The sequence below is a fragment of the Eptesicus fuscus genome, chromosome 19 (genome assembly GCF_027574615.1).
Source record: "Eptesicus fuscus isolate TK198812 chromosome 19, DD_ASM_mEF_20220401, whole genome shotgun sequence".
Taxonomy (NCBI): domain Eukaryota; kingdom Metazoa; phylum Chordata; class Mammalia; order Chiroptera; family Vespertilionidae; genus Eptesicus; species Eptesicus fuscus.
The window spans coordinates 29,288,452-29,312,736 of NC_072491.1; the positions used below are offsets into that span (position 1 = coordinate 29,288,452).

A 24,285-nucleotide genomic window follows, 5' to 3' on the forward strand; every position below is an offset into this window, starting at 1 on the left:
GGGGTGCTATAAATATAAGAAAAGGGGATGGGAGAATGTACCAGTCAAGCCAAAAATGTTAGCTACTATGGTTTGTCATACTTGGCTTTAGCTTTTTCAGCAGGGATAACTTAAAGACAAGATACATGACTCAAAACGGCTTGATTTGGTCCTACTGATGACTGAGAAAATACCACCACTTCTGCAGCCTCAGGGGGTTCTTAGCTATTGTCCTTTGCACGAGCCTTCCTCTCTGCCATGAGAAAGGGTGGGTCCAGCTTTCCTGCCCAGGGACAGAAGTAGACCTCTGAGGTGTGGATAAGACAGAATGGCTATCAATAAACAGGTCACATCGTTACTAGAACACAGGCTTTGGTGTAAGATAAGATAAAGGTTCAAATCCCAGCTGGACAATTCAGTGACTTGTGACCCAGACTTTCCTGAGCCTCAGTTTCTACCTCATTGGGTTATTGTGAGGATTTATTGAAATGATACCCGTAAAGCATGTGAATAACATGTGCTGATAAGTAAGCTTTTAATAAGCAGCAGTCAGCATTATTATCAAGGATATTGTTTTCGTTGTTGTTATTTTCCTACCTCTACTTCTCAAGCTGTGAATGCACCGTAGCAATTTGGAATGTGGAAGCCTCTTGAATTAAGAGCCCAATGTTACATTGGCATATACATGGTTGTACAAGCACACAACGCTCTCTCACACAAGAGCTTTGTATTTTCTCAGTTAGTCTTCAGAGCCCCCTCTGAGCGGAGGTTGTTAATATCCAGTTTCCCTGTGAGGAAGATGAAGGTCAGTGGGATTGGGATTGTATCAGGTGACACAACTGGTAGTCACAGAGATGGGATTCAGATGTAGGTTTTCGAGTCCAGATTCTGTTCTCTATTAATTATATCACATTTAAAGACCTAGTTTTCTGAGAACCCAGCATGTGCCTCAATATGGCCTAGCTAATCAGATGGCATAATGGGCAAGAACAGTGTGGCCTGAGGAGACCGAGAATTCTCATTAGCTCACCAAGATTTTTAACATTTTGCCAGGGATTGTCTCAGAAGGTGATAATAGCTGGCAAGCTGTGACCTGTTGGAGAGAAAAGAGGAGAGAAAAGTTTTTTTTTTTTTAAAAAAAGGAAGAGAAGCTGAGTGAAAGAAAGAAAAGGATGAAGGGTGGGTGAGGACAATTAAAGTCTGCCTGATTAAACTTATTCCACCTTTTGATGAAAGAAAAGAATTTATCCTTGCCCAAAGACAACAATGATTAGTTAGAAAGTCTAAGAAAGGAGAAGCAATAATGCCATTTTAAGAGCAACTTGAATTAAGTTTCTCTCTGAATATTTCATATTTTTAAACTTCAGAAAATGATATTCTTAAAGATTTCTATAAATTCAAATTTATTTTGATAATTTCATTTACGATTATTTCGTTTATTTCCCTTCCCCATACAAAATTCCTAAATTTTAACTTATTACTCACAATTTCACCTTATAAAACATTCTTTATTCAATATTGACATGGGGATTTAATTCTTAATTATTACTCTAAACCCAAATTTTGAATTCCCACAGTTTTCTGATATTCCTATCTTCTTTTAGGGAATGTCTTGACAATCTCTTGAAGAGAGCAGAAAAGACATACAGATGAGACATACAATACACACCTGAGCTTTGAAAAATGTCAACAGCTGCATCTATGAGAGGAAACCACAAACCTGTCCTCTGGGGTCTTTTAAAAATTTATTTAGTTTTTTTTTTTCATTTTGATTTTTAGTCATTCTCTTTCCTACATACACAGGCAAAACCCAGAGAATATAAATGTGAGAACAAAAAATAATGTTATATAGCTTTCAGTCATTCATTTCATCAAATAATATTGTGCTGAAAAGAGGAATGCAAGGCTTATATATATTATCTCTGAAGTGGGGCAGTTCCACTCTAATGCGGGAGAGGAGGTATTGGCATACATATTGCTTTTCTTATAACAAATTCTTTCTTATTCAATTTATTGGGGTGACATTGGTTAGAAAAACCATACAGGTTTCAAGTGTGCAACTCAATAAAGCATCATCTGCACTGCATCGCGCACCCATCACCCCACGCAGTCTCTTTCCTTCCCCATTTTCCCCCCTTTGTCCACCTCTACCTACCCCCCTTTCCCTCAGGCTATGTTTCTGGTATTTTGCATTTGAGACGGTTTTACTTTAGAGTGGAAAGGGATATGGGGAAAGCATTTGAGAGAAGGTAGCCTTGGGATTACCAGGCATGAGAAAAAGGCATTGCTGGTAGAGGGAATACTGGGAGCAAATGGATATGCCACAGGAAGGCAAGAGGGAGCAGCCTGGCTTGCCTGGAACACAGGGATAAAGAGGAAAAATTTGGCTAGAAATTCATTGGAAATAAGATCATGGAGGGCCTCTAGTGTCAGGCTGAGGACTTTGGATATAATACACCTCATTCAGTAATAAATTTCCAAGAAGTAGAAAGATTCAAATTTGGTAACACACATTTTAGAAAGTGAGAGTTTCTATTACTCTAACATCTTAAAAATATAGGCTGTATCAGTCTTCTTGAGTTGCTATAACAAAATATCACAAACTATTGGTTTAAATAACAGACATTTGATGGATGCCCTCTCACTGTGTTCTCACATGGTCTTTCTTCAGTCCCTGTGCATGGAGAGAGGGGGAAGGGAGAGAGAGAGAGAGAGAGAGAGAGAGAGAGAGAGAGAGAGAGAGATCTCTGTTGTCTCTTCTTATAAGGGCACTAAACCAGGACCCTACCCCTCATGAGCTCATCTAACCCTAATTATCTCCCAAGACCCCAACTTCAAATATCATCACATTGGGGGCTCAGGGATGGACATATCGACATGAATTTTGCAGGGACACAAACGTTCCGTCCCTAACACAGGCCAATCCAAATAAAATAAATACAATTAATATAAAGATTAGAATGATTAGCTTTAGGGTGATGGCCTGCCTGATAAGTGTCTGTGAACTTCCTGAATCCTGACCTTCAGAGGAACCTGCCACCTAAGAAGGCAGAGTTGGGAATAAGTTGAGACTCCAACACTGAAGAGGATCTTAATAGTGTTGCTTAATTTTATTTTTTCTAGTAGTGCTTGCTACATGAACAAAATGTAAAGTGCTGTTCAAACCTGAAATGTTCCTCTTCAGCTGTTCTTGCTCAGTGTGGCCCTCAAATCATCACTGCCTCTCTCAACTGCCTTCCAAGAGGTTTATGAACCAGTAAGAAAGCTAATAGTTCAAGAACTAGCTCATTTATAGGAAACATAAAGCAGGGGTTTTCTCTTGTCCTGAAATATCCACATAATCCATCCAAAAAATGAAATAAATCTCACACCTGGGTGTGCCGCGCCGGCACGGCCAAGGGTGACCCTGAGTGGGGGTGGTGAAAGGCTCAGAAAAGACAGACAAGAGAACAAAAGCTGGGTCTCGGTGGGATGCTGCTTCTCTGAGAGACAGCGACCGCACCCACAAGCCGTGTCTTTATTTTATAGCAGATGCCACAAGGCAAAGTAAGGGCGTGGTCAAGATGTTTACAACATTCTCATGAGTTTCAATCCTACATGCACCTGATCAAGCTTTGTTTACTTGCAGCCTCTATCACTTAGGCACGTGGGGTCACGTGTTCGGACCATAGGTTCAAGCTCACAACTACAGCTGTTGGCTATAATTGTGCTGGGAGGGCCCTGCCCTTCAAGCTGGGACTCGAACGTGGCCATGAGAGGACTGTGCCCTCTCATCAGTTCAAGGCTTGAACCTGTCCAAACACTGTAGCTGCTCCCTACACCTGGGCTCTTTGCTTTGCTTTTATCTTCATCTCATCCTGGCACAAATTGCTCAAAATCAGAAAATAATCTGTATTTGAATGACATATAGGAGGAAAGGGAAGGGACTGAGCATTTCCCAAACACCCTTGCACCAGATAGTGCATCAGACACTTCGTACACATTTTATTGAAAAGCAACAAAAGCCCTTTAGAGTGTGTAAATATCTCTACTACACAGATGGGAAAACTGAGGCTCAGAGAGATTCAATGGGTTGTCAGAACTCACTCACTGGTAAGTCACAAGTCCGCTGAGAAACCAGGGTCTCATGTGTCAACATGGATGTTACCCATACTGCTCCCCACAAAACCGTAACATTGAAATCTGCAGGATTTTAGTCACTTGAAATAGGTTGATTCTTAACAAGCCTTAACAAAACTTTAAATTTTCTCGCAGGTCAGAATGGCAATATATGCACATAAAAATGGAGCCAGCCAGTGTGCTCAGTGGTTGAGAGTTGACCTATGAACCACAAGGTCACGGTTTGATTCTGGTCAGGACATATGCCCAGGATACTGGCTGGATCCTCAGTAGGGGTGTGCAGGAGGCAGCCAATCAATGATTCTCTCTCATCATTGATGTTTCCACCTCTCTCTCCTGCTCCCTTCCTCTTTGATATCAATTAAAAAAAAAAATGGATGGAGCGAGATTGTTGTGGGAACTTCATCAGGCCCACTGTTTCAGCCCTAGTTATCACTGAGGTGTACTCAACCCTTGTGAGCACATTTTGGCTCCTCCAGGGACCCTAACATTCTCCAGCCAGGGGCCACTTTCCATGTCCTTGGCAGAATGCTTTTGCATGTACATTGGACATTCTGCAGCCATGCAGTTCAAACCTCAGCTTCCTTTCTCACTATTCTGATCTACATTTCAAGGAAAGTACATATTTTCCCTGCATTTTTAACAGCTATTTTCATTATTCCTCAGTTAGTACCTGCCATTCACTAGCCAACTGATATCTTCAAAGAGCCAGATATTTATGCCTGCTGTAGAATTTTAGACCAAACAAATATTTGTATAAAATAAAATAGATAAAATTAAATTAAATTTAAAAGTTCTCCACAAGAATCCTAAATCTTTCCCTTCTCTTCTCATGACAGCTAATACAGCTGGGAGCAAAAAGCAGGTTTTCAGGCGGTATCTATTGCCTGTGTGGCTTGGAGAAAGTCATAGACAGCAGCCAATGATTTTTTTCCTGGTTTGTAGGATGAATACTAGAAATAGCAATTTAGTTCATCTTCAGGGCATGAGCAGGATGGTTGGGTTTCAGGTGAAGTGGGGATTCGTTCTTGCAATTAGTGAGCATATTTGCTAACTGCCTCTTGAATTTGTTGGGCTATACCCAAGGCAAGCATGTTTGGATTTTTTCTCCCCCACACAGATGATTAATGGAGTATGACAGTGAACTCCTTGTTATGAAGCTCTATCAGCGAATCTGCTTTTATTTTTTTTTTTTAAGCTGTTACTTACACAGCTCTTCCACCAAAGACATCAAATTCAAGGGCAGGTAAAGGCTGCAAAGTGTGTAGTTTACGCCTTTTTTGACACCACAGTCACTAGTTGCGAATCTGCTTTTACTTTGTCCAGCACCTATTCTCCGTGTGCTTCTTTTTTTTCAAGTAAATTCTCATTTTATTTCCCAGATTTCTTCATGTGAATTATAAGGGTATCATAATTATTTATGAAGAATATCAAAACAACACATTAATAACATATTAGAGTTTAAAGCTCTTTAATATGTAATCCATTCGTGGCCAATATTAAGTACTTTACTAGACTGATGTGTAAGTAAAGAACAAATGGAGAGTCATGCTGTGAGTTTGCTGTCTGTGTATATTTTTGATATACTCAAGCTAGCTCATACTTAACTTTTTTATCTAAGACTTTGTCCTTATACCTAGAAGCTGATCATCCATGTAGCTTTTAATAAGATGAGATGAATGAGTAAAGACAATATGTGGACACACTTTTTTTTCTCCAAAAATTCTTTACTTTATCTATATAGATAAACTAGAGGCCCGATATACGAAGATTCGTGCAAGAATGGGCCTTCCTTCCCCTGGCTGCCAGCAGTGCCTTCGCTCTGGCCAGAGCAGCCTTTCTGCCTTCCCATGCTTCCTAGAGGCCCAGAGCGGCTGGAGTGGTGTGGAACACCTGCGTCATTGCCATGGTGACGATGCAAGCATCCCGCTCTGACCCCAGCCGCTCAGCGCCTGTGTATGCAAATCAACCCACCAGCTTTGTTGGGTTAATTTGCATACTCACTCCTGATTGGCTGGTGGGCGTCATGAAGGTATGGTCAATTGGCATGTTACTCTTTTATTAGGTAGATAGAGCAATGCATTAAATTAATAATGTTAATAGCTAACTGGACATTTGTTGGAAGGCCTCTCCTCCTCTTCTTCCCATAAATTTTCAGCTGTGTCATTTGAATAGGATTGCCCTCATGCCCCACAGAAGTCAGCCTTTATGGCTCAATCGTGCTCCATTCATCCAGGATTTGTTATGGATGAACACGTGTTGCAATTTGGGCCAATGAGACTGAGATGCTCACTGAGGGGCCTCTGGAAAAGAAGGAACCTCTTTCTTTTGGGGGAGCTATCAGAAAAGAGAGAGTTTCTTTCTCTGCAGAGTATGCTATGGGTTTAAGGTCTGAACTGCTGCAGCTTCGATACTGTCAGGAGGGGAGTGGGCCTGGAGATGATGAGCACACAGAGAGGAAGCCAATGCTGAAAGAACTTCAAAGAAAGCCTGCGCTTAGCAACCTGGTACCTTTGGATCAAGCCTCTCCTGAAGCTAGGTCTATTATTATTTCATTGTTGTTGTCTTAATCCTTACCCCAGGGTAGTTTTTCCATTGACTTTTATAGAGAGTGGAATGGAGGGAGAAAGAGAGAGAAAGAGAGAGAGAGAGAGAGAGAGAGAGAGAGAAGAGAGAAGAGAAGAGAAGATAAGAGAAGAGAAGAGAAGAGAAGAGAAGAGAAGAGAGAGAGGAGAGGAGAGGAGAAGAGAAGAGAAGAGAAGAGAAGAGAAGAGAAGAGAAGAGAAGAGAAGAGAAGAGAAGAGAAGAGAAGAGAAGAGAAGAGAAGAGAAGAGAAGAGAAGAGAAGAGAAAACATCAGTGTGACAGACACATCAATGGGTTACCACCACACATACCCTGACTGAGGCTGGGGATCGAACCTGCAACTCAGGTACATACCCTTGACCGGGAATCAAACCCACAACCCTTCAGTGTGTGGGCCAACACTCTACTGAATCACACCGGCCGGGGCTCTACCATGATTTATTACATTCATCAATATATTACCAGGTTTGCTCATACCAGCTTGCATCATGCTTTCTGTTTTTGGCAACCAAAGCATGCTAATGAATGCAACCTCCCAGATATCTAAGGAAGAGTCATACATCTATTTCATTTTAGCTGTAGTTTTCCTAAAGCTCTCCCTATTTCTCTTTGCATCTTTCTGTCAGAAAAGGCCTTTACTTTTTATTTAAATTTTTAAAAACAATTTAGCCAAATACCCTGTGGAGTTCTTCAGCTGCCTCTTACAGAGTTTGAGAGTCTATCATTCAACAAGTGTTCATTGAACACATGCTATGTGACAACCACCCTCTTTTCAAATATAGCATCTTCATTTTTATGATTTTGCTATTTAACATCCACAGAATATTTATTTTGAGGCAGTTCAATATATGAACTACTGATTTAGCATAACCTTCTCATCTTAAAGATTACAAATTTGAGGCTAAAGGACGTTAAATGGTTTGTCCAAGGTCTCACAGTAAATTTAAGGATTAGAAAGACATTTCTGGTTTTCTGACCTACTTTCTAGTGGCATTTCATTATATTTTACTGCTTCCTCACATTGATTATTACCATTTTTAAAATAATTATGATATTATTTTTCTCAGGTTTTAATTAGCCAAATCAGTTTGGTCTGCAAAAATTGAATCTGAAAGCTAACAAGAACTGACTTTCCTATGAAATTTCTAGCACTTCCTATTTTCAGGCAGGCTAGAAATACCCTGTGAACAGCCTTTCTCATAAGATTTGGCATCTGCTTCTTGCTATGATCAGAAATAAGAATTGTAGAGGTTTCAGAAAATTGACTAGGAAAAATATACCTGAAGTGTCCTACATACACTTGGGAACGTTCAAATATCAGACCCAGACCCAGACCAAATGTTTGTCCTGACTTGTTCTGTGATCACAGTAGTTGTTTGCTTAATACAAAATTTATGTGTGATAACACTAATTTAAGAATTAAGATGAAAGCTTTTTGCTCATGCACACTCAGGAATCATTATTGACTGACCATCTTCTGTAGCTGTATCCTTTCTCCCAACAGAAAGTCACCAGTTCTTCCTGGAAGTGCCTCTCCTTTCTGTGTGTGTCCTAATTAATACGTTATAATTCAAGTGGTTCCTCGAAGGATCCAAGTAGACAAATAATGGCATAATATTAGTTCTTCAGAAATATAATTTCTGTAGGGCCTGGTACGTATCTTAACTCTGATCCGGGGAGTATAGTCTCGTTACTTAGTATCAGTACTCATTATATAAACCTCTTTGTTGTGACTAGCTGTGTGCATTACTGGTCGCATTACTATGCTTTCATTCATTGTATGTAATGTCAATTCTCTTCCTACCATATTGAATTTTCATGGGTAAATAAACCCTGACTAATCTTATTTTCCATTATGGATAAAGAATACTTTCCTTTAGTAACTATATTGTTTCTTGGGGCAAAGGAGCTGGCCTTTACCACACCTGTCTGTCTAATCAGTGTGCTCATCCATTATGGATCAACAACATGCAGAATATTTGACCTTAAACACATTCAGATATATCGTTTTTATTTTGATCAAGGAGTGAGGGTGGCAACTTCCATCTCTAACTTTAGAGATTGTCCTTGGAGATTATAGTTCCAGGCCATTAAGAAGGAGAGTATTTTCCAAGTTGTTTATATGAATAGAGTGTTGGGAAAATCAACTGAATGAATAACTAGAAAGGATTTATTTGAAAAGGAGAGAAGAGGCACATATAGAAGAATGGGTTATCCACTTTTAACAAAGAAAAAGGCCCTTTCTCTTTCTGCATTTACACTTTCTGCTCTTCATATAAATATTTAATATATCTGACTCTGAATAAGAAGGTAGGTATATAGATACTCACATATGTCTGTATATATTTAACTATGAGGCATTATTAGTAAATAAATCACTCTAAAAATTCTATCTATTCAGGAAACCATTAGTCAGGAGATTTTAAAATTTATTAGGGTAAAAAGATCTGTAGAGGAATAAAAGTATTTTTGTAATGGCAAGTATTTATTGAGTTAATCTAACAACTTTGATCCTGTCATTTAGCAAGTATTTATTGAGTTAATCTAACAACTTTGATCCTGTCATTTAGCCATTACTGTACAAGAAAGTTACTATCATTGTTGTTTATCACATTTAGATGATGGGTAGAATGCCACAAGATATTGAATTTTGTTCATTTGAGTCTATTCCAACAATATATATTTGAATATATCCACTTTCTACACATTACAGTTTTTATTAATATAACAAAAAAATGAACACTACACAAGGTTTCTTAATGGTGAACTTATGTCAATAAAATTCTGTGGTTGTGGGAACCTTCAATGATTGCTTACAATGTGTTTGTCAGAACAACAAGCTAAGTTGTGCGCCTCAATTTTTGTTTTTAAATCCTCAAAATACAAGTTTATTTCACTCATTGGTTTTACCTGACTTATTTATAACTTTGAAAAGCACAGCCATAGACAGATCCCTTTTTAAGATTTGCCATGCCCTTTCCTGGGTGGCTAAGAGTAGGAAATCCTACCCTGATACCCCAGGGGACTCTGATTAGCAGCTAGCTGCATGGTTATTGATCCAGTGTTTCTGAGTGAAGATCATTGTGTTCTTTTCCACATTCCTCATCTCTTATAGGTCTTTATACTGATGTGTTCAACACAGTTGGAAGCATAACTATCCCCACTGATGACTGGGCAACAACACTTTGGTCTACCAGCCAGCTCCAGGGCTTCAACTAATTTTTATTATCAACTAGATTATTTTCAGGATTCAAGTGCAACACAAGATTCAGGAATCTAGAGCTATGTCTCTGTTCCCTCTGTTGATGCTAAAACCATAGCAGTAACAAGTCTTGACTTTCCTAACCCCAACCCTGGCCAGATCCTCTTTTTCACCGTGAAGTACCTCTTGTACCAGAACTATAACCTATGAAAAAAGCTGTAGACACCCCACACCCCATTTTCTTGATTCAGAGAACTCATTCTACTTCCTCCAAGGTTTTAAAGCAAAGAACAAAGTCCAACTGACCTCAGTGTCCTTGGACTTAATGATACCCAGGGCTCAACCAGAACGAGAGTCTCTGTGAATGAAGCACATGCCAATTTTGGTTATAACTTGTCTATTAAATAACATTCTTGTGTTGAATACATGATGTGACATTTACTCAGTAATTAACTCCAGGGAATTTAAAATTCTTGGGGAGGCTATTATGGGTGGGCAGTTCACACACTATTCAATATGTATCCCTAGCAAGTTTAAGTGAGCCAAATTTCTCATTTGAATCTGCCTTCTGAGAGTCCTTTCACAATTCTCTCTGTTCTTATTCCTATGTGCAGCAGACAATCAGACGTAACCTTTGTAAATTTAGAAAATAAAAACTGCTTTTGAGTAGAGAAATTATTTTGCTAGGCTTTTTATGCTATTTAATTTAATTATTCACATCCATCCTCTGTACATTTTTAATATATTTATACAATTCCTTAAGATTTTTCCATTTTTCAAAATAACATCTATATATTTTGGTGGATGCTTTACTAATGTCTGTTTATTATCACCTTAAAAATTGTGTCATGATTTAATTTAGTTCAATTGAATTCAAATTCTCCTGAGATTGTTTAGGTAAAAGACTATCACATTTTTATTCTTTCTGACAAGTGGTTTATTTTTTTCACAATTTATCTATAACATATATTTTGGAAGCAGCAGAAGCACTAAAACATTAAATATCTATTATAATTCTGGCTGAGTGTTTTGCTTTGCTTTGCTTTGCTTTTTTTTTTTTTTTTGAAAGTGCCATATGAGAGAAAAGAGAATTATTCCATCATTAGTCATTTTAATTTTTGTTTAGTCATATCTTTTCTATCAGAATAATTAAAAACACTTTAAATCTACATCTAAATTATGAAGAAGCAAAGTTGAAATGTAAAGCCACTGGGTTTTTCAATTACTTCCAATTTCATTAGACAAACAAAAGGGAATTTCCATTTCCACTGCCTTCCCTGCTTTCATATTTTCTGAAGCATGCATGAATCACCTCCATTTTCGCTAATACTCTTCCTCAAGGAACCTGGGAGCTTAATTAGGAAAAAGAGTTCAGCAGCCTCTGGATCCAGGCCCAGCCCAGTTCTCCCTCAGACTCCAAAGGCTGCTCCTGCTGCCAGAAGATTCAGGAGGAGGAGAGAGGAGGTGAGCACGGGTCTCGGGCACTTAAGGATCTGCTCTCTGTGATCCTTTAAAGCTCAGGGAGCCAATCTAGAGGAGGATTAAAGGTAGGGGGTCAAGTGCTGTGGAAAGAATTTGCTCATATCAATACCAGGAACTTTTATGTTATAACACAAGATGTTGGTGATGGCTCAAATTAGGGTTATATTTTGGGTTAGTGTAGGGTTAGGATTAGGGGCTAGGGTCAGGGTAGGTTTGGGTTATGTTTAGGGTTAGTGTTAGTATTAGGGTTATGATTAATTGTATTAAGGTTAGTGTTGGAATTAGGAAGAAAGTTAGAGTTGAGGTAAAGTTAGAATTAGGGTTAGAGGTAGGTATGAGTTTAAGATAAACATCACTTTTTTTTAAGGGTTTCAGTGGACTTATTTTTTCACTAATCATCTTGAGTATATTCCATTTAGATTCATGGTTTCGAAAGTTATCTTGTCTTTATCTTTTCATGAAATTTAATTTCAGATATTTAGTAAATATGCTATATGTTTTATGCCTCTTTATTCTTAGAAATTCTACTTGCTCTGCTAATTCTTTTTTTTTTTTTTTAATATATTTTATTGATTTTTTACAGAGAGGAAGAGAGAGGGATAGAGAGTTAGAAACTTCGATGAGAGAGAAACATCGATCAGCTGCCTCTTGCACACCCCCTACTGGGGATGTGCCCGCAACCAAGGTACATGCCCTTGACCGGAATCGAACCCGGGACCCTTGAGCCCGCAGGCCGACGCTCTATCCACTGAGCCAAACCGGTTTCGGCACTCTGCTAATTCTTTAGGAACCCTCACCCAACATTATCTCCCTGCAAAGGTATCTCTGATTCCAGGAGTTCAATTATACTTGACCTTGAATTCTTATTCTATCTTTTATACATATTGCTAATATGTTTGTCATACTGTATTACTAGTATGTGTACCTGTTTGCCTGGACTGGACTAAAAGCTTTTGAAAAAATAATTTATATCTTCTCCACTTTTTATGCTCATCTCCCAGGTGCCAGGATTACTGTATATACATATATAATATATAAATATATATATATATCAACTTACTGTCCATATTGTTGACTTTGTCTCTAATTCTAAAAGCATTTTCACAGCCATCACAAAAAGAAAAATAATATCTCAAATATAGTTTTAGTTGAGAAGAGTGAAGCTCAGAGAATGCTGTTCAAAGAAACCACTTTCCCAAGGTAAGCATTCCAGTCCAGGAAGAAATTGTGGCCAGTTGGATGTCAAAGTCCAGGCTCACTTAAGGCACCACTATGCTCACTTCCTGCGGGCAGCTACACAGGTCACAGTTTCAGACACTAGGAAGTGTGCAATCAGTATTTGTTGAATTAATGAAGTGATTGATTTTAAAAATTCAGACCACTCCTGGTACTTGAAACTAGGGTCATAGGTGGTATTTTTTTTTTTTGGGGGGGGGGGGGGGGAGGGGAAAGACCACAGAGAATTGTCTTCATTCCATTTTTTTAGGGATACCTGCTATCAACATGATTTATCACTGTCAATGTTGACTACAGCCAAGGAAATGTTTGCCAGTTTCTCCACTGGAACATTTCTTTACTCCCCCTCCCTTCTCAAACTCTATTCTTTGGCAGTGAGTTGTTAAAGTGCAGGTCACACTCAAGGTGGAGGGTGAGGGGAGAAATTAAGCTCCTTATTCTGAAGGGGTTCGAATGCTTTTTAATTCTCTTACTTCCCTCTCAAGTACCAGCATCTAAAATAAATAAAACTCTTTCTTAGTCAATACTGTAGTAATTTTAAAATTTGTCTAAGTCCTCATATGGAAATGATGTGTATTCTGTTTTTTATTGCAAATGAACATTCCAATTATGTCAGGGTTAAACAGGTTTTAACTGACTGACTTGGGGACTTAATCACCATTGAACGTTTTCTTTTCTTACAGAAAAATGCATTTTAAGACCTAAATGACTCACTAACATACTTGAGAAACAAAACGCACTTAGCTGTTGATGACTATTATGAAATACAGAAAGAAACCCAGGGCTCCCTCTTTTACTACATCAAATCAAAACCTGTGTTCCCAGAATTGAGTAGGAATCTTGGGTAGACACTTTATTTTAGACCCTAAACTGCATCCTATTTTCTTTTCTTTTACTCAGCTTGTGTTGCTATACCAATTTGGAAATTAAATTAATTGGTGTAATTCAACCCTCCGAATTCCACTAATGATCGTTTTTGGTATTTGTATCCCTTAGCACTCATCTACTCCTTCCCTAATTACTTCCAAACTTTAAATTTCTTATATTGCTCCAAATTTCGAAAAACATAATTTATATTTTCTCCACTTTTATGCTCTTCTCCACTTTTTATGCAATTTTTGTTAATTATTATTTTTTTTTTTTTTTTTTGCATTTCAGAAGTGTCTGTTTTGGGAGCTTTAGCCCTTTGAAAGCCACTGTTATAGTTCTAATTGTTCTCAGAAGAGGTGCAGATTATTCATCTGAGAAATGTTTTTCCAGAATATTTATCAAATACCTGTTACTATGCCAGAGACTGTGTTAGGCTCTGAGTACAGAGTGTATATGATACGTGATTTTTGGACTGGAACACGTGGTGTTCCCAGATTCTTTGTTCATCTGAGTCAAAGAATGAAGCCATGGACTGAAGGTGGTATAGCAAAGGTGGAGATTTATTGAAGAACAAGTACAGACTCCCACATGGGGAAGGGGAAAGAATCTCACAGTACAGACTCCCATATGGGGAGGGGGAAAATGTCCCATGGACTTCCTGTTTCCCCGCTTTATAACCAATGCATTTCCTGTGTCCTGATATCCCCTCTGATTGGTCAGTATTCCTTTTTGAATTGGTTACTATAGTAACTCCTGAGTTTAAAGGTCAAACATCACATGGGACATGTGATGACCTCCTCTTTCATTGTTCTTCTATTCCTTCTGGGCTTTCTTCCTCCTTCTTTATTTTGTAAATATAGACTTTTTGTTACTCCCAGTTCCCTTGTCTTATGGAAATGTAACTTCTCTCAGTCTGTAGACCTGTGGGTTTTTTTTCATGGATCCCCAATTCTAAAAATTCCCTAAACCTGCCTATATCCCCCTAAAATTCCTATTTTATATACATGGAGGGTTGATGGAATATTAAAAATTATAAAGAGTTTAATATAAAATTTCCCTATAATTCTCCACTCTGCTAACAGAATGGTCAGCCTAAAATAAAAAAATAGTCATGTCACTCTTTTATTTTAAATTAGAGGCCCAGTGCACAAATTTGTGCATGGATGGGGTCTGGCCAGCCCACCCTGATCAGGGCGATTGGGCTGGGCCGGCTGGGGGGAGGGGCCGAGGGCTGTTGGCTGGCCGGCCCCGCTCCCTGGTCAAACTCACAGTAGAGGGGACAATTTGCATATTAGCCTTTTATTATATAGGATACTTTAAGATTCTCTACAGCTTTGGGTGGGGGGGGGGAATTAACTTATCTCACAAGAATTGTGTTTTGAGTCTTTCAAAATCTTAGTCTTGTTTGACTCTCCCTCTCTTTTTTGATATTATGATAGGATGTCTGTTTGTGTTCTTTCACAAACATGTCATGAGGTCTTAATATGGCAATTGTTTTGGAAAAACATAGGGTACAACATAATTGCTATAATAAAATACCATAGACTAGGAGGACACAGAGATTCAGTCCGTAACACACCACAAGTAGTATCCTTAATTCTTTATTTCACCTCCACATTTTCAGGGTCAAATCAAGTGAAACAAAATATTTAATATTGACTTTTTTTGTACTCCCTACTTATCCTGAGTCCATATATTTCCTCCTTAAACTTGGATTATAAGAAAATAAAAACAACCGTAGGTGAACTCTAACAAACTCTGCTTTCCCTCTAAACTCGCCTGATGTGAATCTTTTTGGCACATGTTAACATTTAGTGCATATTAGGATGCTGCTTCTGTGTTGGAGCCTACTGGATAAGCTAAGAGCCTAGTGGGAAGTGTGTGAGCTCTCTGCAGAATGGGGAGGTTATCCACAGGTTATTCCCAGGTTAGCCACAGAACAAGGTAGAACCTTGAATGGAAAAACTGAGTAGGAGCTTTTGGTAGACAGGCAAAAGAATCAGGCCTCTTTCTCTTGACCAGAACGAAGTGTGTAAGTAAGGGGAAGAGAGGGTCTCTACTCAAATGAAGATGACTAAGCTGGAGGTAAAGGGCCACACAAAGGGAGATTTGAAGTGAAGACTTGGAGAAAATGAAACAAGCCCTCTGGCTACGTGGAGAAGAGCATCACAGAAAGAAAGGAGAGCACATGCAAAGCCCCTGGTGCGTTTGAGAAATCATCACAGTGTAGCTGGAGCAGAAGAAAGGAGAGGATGAATGGCAGGAAATAGGGTCAGAGGGAAACTGGCTGCTTGGGAATCAGATAACGTAGGGCCTTGCACGCCAACATGAAAACTTTCCTTCTTATACAGTGCAAGATGAGAAGATGCTGGAGAAATCAGTCGGCTGGCTTCATGGGTGCGTGTGACTTGTGCAGGAGAACTGGGCTCCATGCTTAGAAGGACCTCAAGCTTTTAATAAGGTGCAGTTGCCCTCTTTTAACCCTCAATTTGTGTTTTATAAGTGAAGTCCCATGAAGAGGTGGAAGAAGCATGAGGAACATTAACAGACATTGTTTATCGTGTGTTTAAATGTGCTGGACACGATGTTAAACAGTTTATTTGCCTCATTTTATTTATTCCTGGCAACTGCATCTGTTGCTAGAGATTGTTATTATTTCTATTTTACAAATGTTAAACATGAGGGCCAGGAAGTTTACATAACATGTCCAAGGACACCTCTGGCTGAGTCTGAACTCTGAGCTCTTACCCATATGTCAGGTGTACTGGTTGTGACCGAACAGGTGATATTAAAATCTGCATCCTGAGATGTGAATAATAGACTGATGGGATTAGCGACTCTTGAGACGAATATTGTTGGCAAAGCCCAATAATATGCGTTATCTCATTTCATCCTCATCTTAACCCTGTGTAATAGGCAATTTGCCCAGGTCGTGGTGGGGCAAGTAGCAGAGCTTGGATGTGAATGCTCCTCCTCCGACCTCCTGCTTGTCTACTCCTTCCACTAACTTCTAGGGATGGTTCAGACAGATACTTTAAAGAGTCCAACCAGTTTTGAATAAATGTTAATAAGGAAACCATTACTAGTTACTTCTTAGAACCTAACAGGGTAAGTTTCATAATTCCATGGGAACATTAGTACAGAATGTAGCATTCTTACTGTGGTGCAATGTTCTTTCAATAAACTCATGCGTTCATTCAACTGCAATTTATTGAGCAAATAGTCTGTGCAGGCTCTATGCTCGGTGCAGAACATGTGATTAAATAAGAAACAAACCTTCAATGAGCTCAGGCCTTCTGAACCTCAGATACTCTGCAGAACCTTTCACACCTGGTTGAAACTTTAAGGCACCGCATTCAACCTACAATATACTCTATCCCCTAGGACCCAGTTGCCTGAGAGATCATTTCTCTCCCCATTGGTTTGGCACAAAATAAGTTCAGCTGTAGTGCCTTGGAGATGGAATCTTAGATTTGGACCTTGGGGAAATAGAACCAGCGTGTTTTCCCCAAAAGGATTTTCCTACTCTGAAAGGGTCCAATTTTAAAGCTAGATTTGAACATAGACTCTGCCTGGCTGAATGGTACTGCATTGACCCTCATTCACCACATGATCATGCCTTTTTCTAGAAAAACTGGACTTGTACATGCCAAGTAAGGCAGTGGCCAGGTCTAACAATAAAGAATGATGCCTCCAGGGGTGGGGCAAACTCCACTTTGTCCAGGTTGGATGAGCCGTAGCACATGTCTGGGGTGGCTATTTCTACATGCAGAGACATGTGTGCACTCCTACTTCAGAATGCTACTAATTAAGAATGGCACATAACACTAGTTCGAGCTGAGCCTGGTGTCTACGACAGGGAAGGAGGAGGGTGTTATGTTTTGCCTCCAGATTTAGAAGACCACAGTGTAACACGCGTTGCCTCACTTCCCTCTGGTCTTAAAACATGTGACTCACAGTATAATTTAAGAAGTACACTCCCTTATTCTCCCATTGCAAGAGTTCGGTAAGACAAATTAAAAAACCTAAATTTTCTTATTTTAAAAAAAAAAAGACATGAGGATTTTATATGCACTGAGTATTTAAGAATCTTTTTCAAGCAGCAAAATATGTCATATTCTCTTTATGTCTAATTTGGTGAACCACTCTGATCACAGGTTTAATTTATTCGAGTCATTTCGGGAGTCGTGGGACCTTACATCGAGTCTGCAACTCCTATAGCATTAAGAGAAGGTAATTCCGGTTTGGGAGTAGGGAGGTGGCACCAGCTTGCAGATCTCCGCCACAGGCTCAGCCTTCGGGCAGGTACTTTCCCGCGGCCGCTGGCCCCGCCCCGCCCCGCCGCCTAGCTGCGCTGGGAGCCGCCGCTCAGCGAGCCGCGCAGCACCCCGCCAGCGGGAGGTGGGGCCCAGCGCAGCCTGCCCCGCCACTCCTCCAGGCTTGGACGCTTCTGGGCCGCGCAGAGCGCGTGGGGAGTACTGGCCGGGGCGGCGCGGGCCTGGGCCGCGGAGGGAGGCCGAGCCGCCTCCTCGCCCCACTGAGCCAGGTGCCGGGCCTACGGGAGAAGCCCCGAGCCTTTGGGCTGTCCGCTCCTACCCCCGAGGGGCGGGCTCCGGGCTCCTGGTTTCCGGCAGACCCGCCCACCCTCCGCTGCCGCCGCGGTCCAAGGCTGTGCGCCTCGCTCTGCGCCTACACGGGCTCTGCACACCATCTCCCAGCCCAGCTCTCCACGGCTGGGCACACCCACTGCGACTCCCGGTTAAACCCCGTCTCGCAACCCTCTCTGGCCCCAGCCAGCCGCACACCCAGCCCTTCTCCGGCACCCGCAGAACAGAACGAATACAAAGAGGCCTGCGCCTCCCTAGCCAGGCCACCGCCAGCGCCACCCCCGCCGGGACCCTTCCTCTCGCACCCTCCTGCCCCTCCCACCATGGTCGGTCTAAGACTCTAATACACCCAGTGTTCTCCGAAATCCCGGGATCTGTCTCCCTTGCAACCCCGCGGCCGCTCCTCCGGACCCCAGGGACAGCCAAACCCACCACCCTCTCCCTCGGCGGCTCAGCTAGGTCCCGGCCCCTCCTCCGGGGCCCTCCTCTTCCCTCGCCCCTCCCGAGCCGAGGTGGGAGCGGCGGCAGCTGGAAGAGAAGGGATGAGGTCATCCTCTCCCTCGGAGTCAGCTGGTGGAGGAGAGGAAGAGGGAGGAGGGAGCGCGCGCGAGGGGAGGAGAGGAATGTGCCTGTCCGAGGAGCGCCGGGGTGGCCGCTGCTGCTCCAGCTGCTGGCGGCGGCGGCGACTCGGGCGTCAGCGGCGGGGCCGGGACGGCCAAGAGCGCGGGCGGCAGGCAGGGGCGCGCGTGGGGCGCCGCCAGCAGCTTGGCTCCGCGCAGGCAGCCAGGCGGCGCTCCTGCCGGCCCCAGGCGCGCCGCTAGCCCGGCCCAGCGCCCAGTACGGCGGGCGGTGGCAGGCGGCGGGCGGCGGGCGGCTTGGCGAGCCGGGCGCAGGAGCAGGAGGAGGGGGAGCCGCGACGCCAGGGAGGGAAGCCGAGGCGAGGCGAGGAGGTGGCGGGAGGAGGAGACAGCGGGGAAAGGTGTCAGATAAAGGAGGGTTCTCCTCCGGTTTGGAGGCATCATGGCCGCTAAGTCAGACGGGAGGCTGAAAATGAAGAAGAGCAGCGACGTGGCGTTCACCCCGCTGCAGAACTCGGACCACTCGGGTTCGGTGCAGGGATTGGCTCCGGGCTTGCCGTCGGGGTCGGGAGCCGAGGACGAGGAGGCGGCTGGGAGCGGCTGCTGCCCGGACGGCGGCGGCTGTTCGCGCTGCTGCTGCTGTTGCTCGGGCAGCGGCGGCGGCTCGGGCGGCGGCTCCGGGGGCTCCGGCGGCCCCGGCGGCAGCGTGGCTGGCCCCGGCGGCGGGGCGAGCTCGGCGGCGCTGTGCCTGCGCCTGGGCAGGGAGCAACGGCGCTACTCGCTGTGGGACTGCCTCTGGATCCTGGCCGCCGTGGCCGTGTACTTTGCGGACGTGGGCACGGACATCTGGCTTGCCGTGGACTACTACTTGCGCGGCCAGCGCTGGTGGTTCGGACTCACGCTCTTCTTCGTGGTGCTTGGCTCGCTCTCGGTGCAAGTGTTCAGCTTCCGCTGGTTTGTGCACGATTTCAGCACCGAGGACAGCGCCGCCGCCGCCGCCGCCGCCGCCGCCGCCGCCTCCAGCTGCTCGCAGCCCGGAGCCGATTGCAAGACCTTGGTCAGAAGTGGATCTGCAGCCGCGGAAGGAGAGGTTCGTCCTTCCACGCCTCAAAGGCAAGCATCCAACGCCAGCAAGAGCAACATCGCCGCTCCCAACAGTGGCAGCAACAGCAGCGGGGCCAGCGGCAAACACAGGTCTGCCTCCTGCTCCTTCTGCATCTGGCTCCTGCAGTCACTCATCCACATCTTGCAGCTCGGGCAAATCTGGAGGTACCGTATCAGGGGTGGGGGAAGAGGGAGACTTGCTGCTGCTACTACATCCCCACTGCTTTGCTTTTGCACGGAAATCGTTTAGGGTTGCTGTGGTAGTCACCCTAGTCATACTCTCTCAGTTTTGTTTTGTTTTTAAACTGGGTTCTGCATTTTTAAAATTTGTGATCACAACCTAGGGTGGGAGGGAAGTGAGAAACAAGGGAGAGCAGCAAAGTGGTTTTGCTCACCTCATCCCTCTGTCTCCCCACTCTGCTTCACTAGCATCTCTCTTTATATGCTACAACCCTTCCCCCCTCTTATTTTTAGTGATACTGTTTCAGTGAGTAGGAGAGGATCCTTGTCGCATCGTCTGAAAAATCCTTTTTTATTATGTTGCATTTGAGGTGTATGTTGCAATTTGGATGGCTTCTTTTGTTCCCTGAGAAAAATTGCTAATTCTAGTTAGGTGGGAGTTGTGGCTGCTGGAAAGTACCCACATTTTAATGATCACTGTTAGAGGAGTACTGTGCTCCAAGTAAAAAGCTTAGTAGAGCCATGGCTTGCCTTTTTTTGGAGAATATCTAATACCTCTATATATCTCCAAAAACGAGTTAGTACACTTTATGGGACCCAGACTTACTTTTCCGATGCACTTTATGGTTATCTTGCAATATCACCCTTATCTAATTTCTCATATAACTAAGAACCCTTGGGAAAGGGGGCGGTGCATCTTGTAAACTTTAATCGTTCTTGGCATCTTCTTTGGCTGTATTACTACTTGTCATCTTCCCTACCAAGTCTCCATACACGGATATCACTTGCACTTTCAAACTGGAATTTGAGGCTAAACTTGTCAGGCAGAGGGAACCATCATTTGAGCAGTCACTGCCTGGGTTTAGGAATATAATGGAGCAGTATGCTCAGGGATGTGTTCCTGGGACTTTTATATGTTTTTAAAAGCTTTTGAAGCAGTATTTTACATCTACAAAAATTCTCTGTATCAAAGGATTTACATGCTTACATCCCAGAGCTTTTTGGTTTAAAATGACTTGCGATAAGTAAAATGATGAAAAATCCTAACAAGTGCACTGTATGGGGCTACATTCTGCTATGCCAGTGTCCTTTTCAATTTCATGTATAGTTATTTTTGTGCCAGGTGATAAGGTTAACTTTATGATAAGTTAATAATCTTTTGTAGAACAGAACCAAAAACTTATGCTTGTTTATGATGAACAATAGTGTTTTATTGCAAAGAGCAAGTTCAGTGATTATTTTGCAACCTTTCCTGGGACTATTGCTTTGTAAACCAGGGTAAGCCTTGCCATAGACCAGGGGTCCTCAAACTTTTTAAACAGGGGGCCAGTTCACTGTCCCTCAGACCGTTGGAGGGCCGGACTATAGTTTAAAAAAAAAACTATGAACAAATTCCTATGCACACTGCACATATCTTATTTTGAAGTAAAAAAACGAAACGGCAAAAACACCCGCATGTGGCCAGCGGGCCGTAGTTTGAGGACACCTGCCATAGACAGTGACCTTTGAGATTGTGAAACTTTTATTTTTAAGTAGACATTTTCTGGAAAAGTGGTATATAATATGCAGTCAGACAAATTGATCTTGGAGACTTCCATATCTTGGACTCAAAGGACTTTATAAAATGTCAGTTAAATGTGATTGCTGTATTTCCCATGGTTGACTATTGTGAAGACGTACAGCTTAGTGCTCTTCTTCAAGTCTGATGAAAAACTCGAATGCTTGATTTAATTACTGAAATTGTTTAGTGGCTAGAATGCGTATGATTAGCAGTTTTAATCTGCTTAACATTGTATTTGGTAACTTTTGCAAACTTTATGCACAATTTGGAAATCACTTTTAATCACGTTTAAATTTCTGTGTTTATGTATATAATGCAAACCCTTCTCAGTCTATTAACTGAAGAATTATCCATGTTTCCTACTGATGGATACTTGATGGGAAATGGCTATCAAATTCCGTGAACTGAGGAAGTTGTTTTAATTATAGTTCCATTTACCACCCCTTCTACATCAAACATTTTTCCCAATTAGAAATGATGTTTATTATCTCAAGACTTAAAATGTGGCAAGTTGGAAATAAGTAAGAAAAGGGCCTAAACACATCTCAGTGAGACCACAGACACTGGGTCAACTGGCCATACAGACAAGCTACCCAAGGGGAGGAGGAAAGGAAGGGTAAGGCTGAAGGCAGAAGGAAAACCACAGGCTGTCAGACAAAATGCAGTAACTGATCCAGCCCTTGGAGAATTATGTTCACAAAGAACACCTTTTTGTTAAGCATTTCTGCAGTGTTTTCCTGAGAGGCTCTAAAGTTTCTTCTGCTGATGCATGGTCACCTGGGAGGAAGTATTGTTGGAAATATTTTTAGATATTTATCCACATTTCAGAATAATGTGTTTAATATGTAAATCTGAATGATCTAATATAACTGTTCCTGGATGATTGTGGTTCAGATATTGGGGGAATGGTGGGGTGACTTGGTTCGAAGCATGATCGGAGACAACCTCATTTTCTTAAAACTTTAACCTGAATTGAAAGGGGATCAGAAAGTTCTTTGAATTTAACAGTCAGATGCATCTTAAATAGTTTCATCTTCTTTAAATGTAGAATATCTGAATGGAAATTTGGGGGATAGACGCATCGTTCATAACAAACTAGTGAAATGCAATTAATCTAAGATTATTGTACTAGACCACTATGATTTCTTAAATTAGAACATCCCTCTGCCTCTTCTAACTTTTCTTTTCAATGAATAGTACACAAATATTGCAGAAACACAAGAGTACTGAATGGTTCAAAGGTCAGAGGTCATTATTCATGTTTTAACATGCTACTTTCTAAGATCAATAGAATAGATTTTAGTCAAGTTGGTAACTGCTCATTGTATATCCATGAAATTCTAGTTTCTTTAGGTAAGGGCCAGATTCTAAAAGCTTGTTGTAGATAAAATCTTTTGAAATAACATCAAAGTGTTTGCTTGTTCAGAAATATCTATTCTACATATTTTGGACAGATTCACATTTATTTATACATTTATTACAGATGCAACTGCTGCAAGCAATGATGCATATTCATTTTAATTAAAATTTACCACTGGGAAATTAATGGCAACTTTTAAAGTCACAGGAGTTTATTCTTGGAAAGAGCCATTTGAAAAAATGAAGTGAACTTTTGCTACCATGTGAAAAGAGCAATTATGCCTTTAAAGGAACAGTGCCTGTGAATGGATGAGAAAGTATTTTTCTTTCTTGTTATTTCAAATAATTCCAGAAGTTGCTAGGAGTGTAGCTCAGCCAGTGGGAATCATAAGTGCTCAATCAGAACAGTCTTTAGTCTTTATACCCCTGATTAATTATTTCTAGATGTCTTCTTCCTTCAGAATTTATGACTTAGTCTTAAAATTCTACCTGAATGTTTTTGTTTGTTTGTTTGTTTGTTATTTTAGCAAATACTCCCCCACTTTTGTAGTAAGGTGGGGGAGTATTTACTATTTTTACTAGTTTGGATTTTGTTTCTGAACATCTATCATGAGAGTCACAGGGGTGAAAAAAACAGCTTTTCTGCTCTTCTCATACTTGATGCTTTACAAGGTATTAGCATGTGTTCCATATTCAAATATATTGGGAAAATGACAGGTTAAACAGATCTCTCTACAGCAGGACTTCTCAGAGCCTTTAATAGGCTAATGTGCAGTTGTCAATAACTTGTACTTGATGTGGCACACAAAGCACTCTGAGGAACATTGTTCTATGCCAGTGGTCGGCAAACTCTGGCATAGAACAGAGCCAAATATCAACGGTACAACGATTGAAATTTCTTTTGAGAGCCAAATTTTTTAAACTTCTTCTAATGCCACTTCTTCAAAATAGACTCGCCCAGGCCGTGGTATTTTGTGGAAGAGCCACACTCAAGGGGCCAAAGAGCCGCATGTGGCTCGCGAGCCACAGTTTGCCAACCACGGTTCTATGCCATTCTTAAACCTGGCCTAAAAGGAACTATAATAACAATTTTATATGGCACTTAAAAATCTACAAATGTGCTTATATTCCTTATTTTATCTACGTTTTACAGTAACCTAAGAGGAAACCATTAGTATCTCTCTATATGAGAAACTGGCTCGGAGAGATTAAGCAACTGGCACAAGATCACTCAACTATTATGCGATGTGGCTAGGACCCAAAACCAGGCCTGTTTACCCTAAAGTGTATGTTCTTTCTGGCTCAGTTAGCTGCCTCCAAATGCCAACTTGGATAATAAGGACAATAATGAATAAAAATGACAATTTACTTTGACTAAGGATGGCAAAATGGGAGTTGCAGTTTGGATAAGTTAGGAGGTCTT

The 24,285-nt window shown here is 41.7% G+C and overlaps 1 protein-coding gene and 1 non-coding gene across 2 annotated transcripts in view; one reads left to right on the forward strand and one right to left on the reverse strand.

Moving 5' to 3' along the window:
- Window positions 1–5,294: 5,294 nt before the first annotated feature.
- Window positions 5,295–5,392, reverse strand: LOC114232149 (small nucleolar RNA SNORA13). Its single transcript, XR_003618196.2, has one exon. It is a non-coding gene; the product is annotated as a small nucleolar RNA SNORA13 (small nucleolar RNA).
- Window positions 5,393–19,100: 13,708 nt separating this feature from the next.
- XKR4 (XK related 4) overlaps window positions 19,101–24,285 on the forward strand; it is a 281,629-nt gene continuing 276,444 nt past the window's right edge. Inside the window, exon 1 of the mRNA XM_008143418.3 lies at window positions 19,101–19,927. Coding sequence (XP_008141640.2) covers window positions 19,101–19,927 — 827 coding nt within the window. The remainder of the gene's footprint in view (window positions 19,928–24,285) is intronic.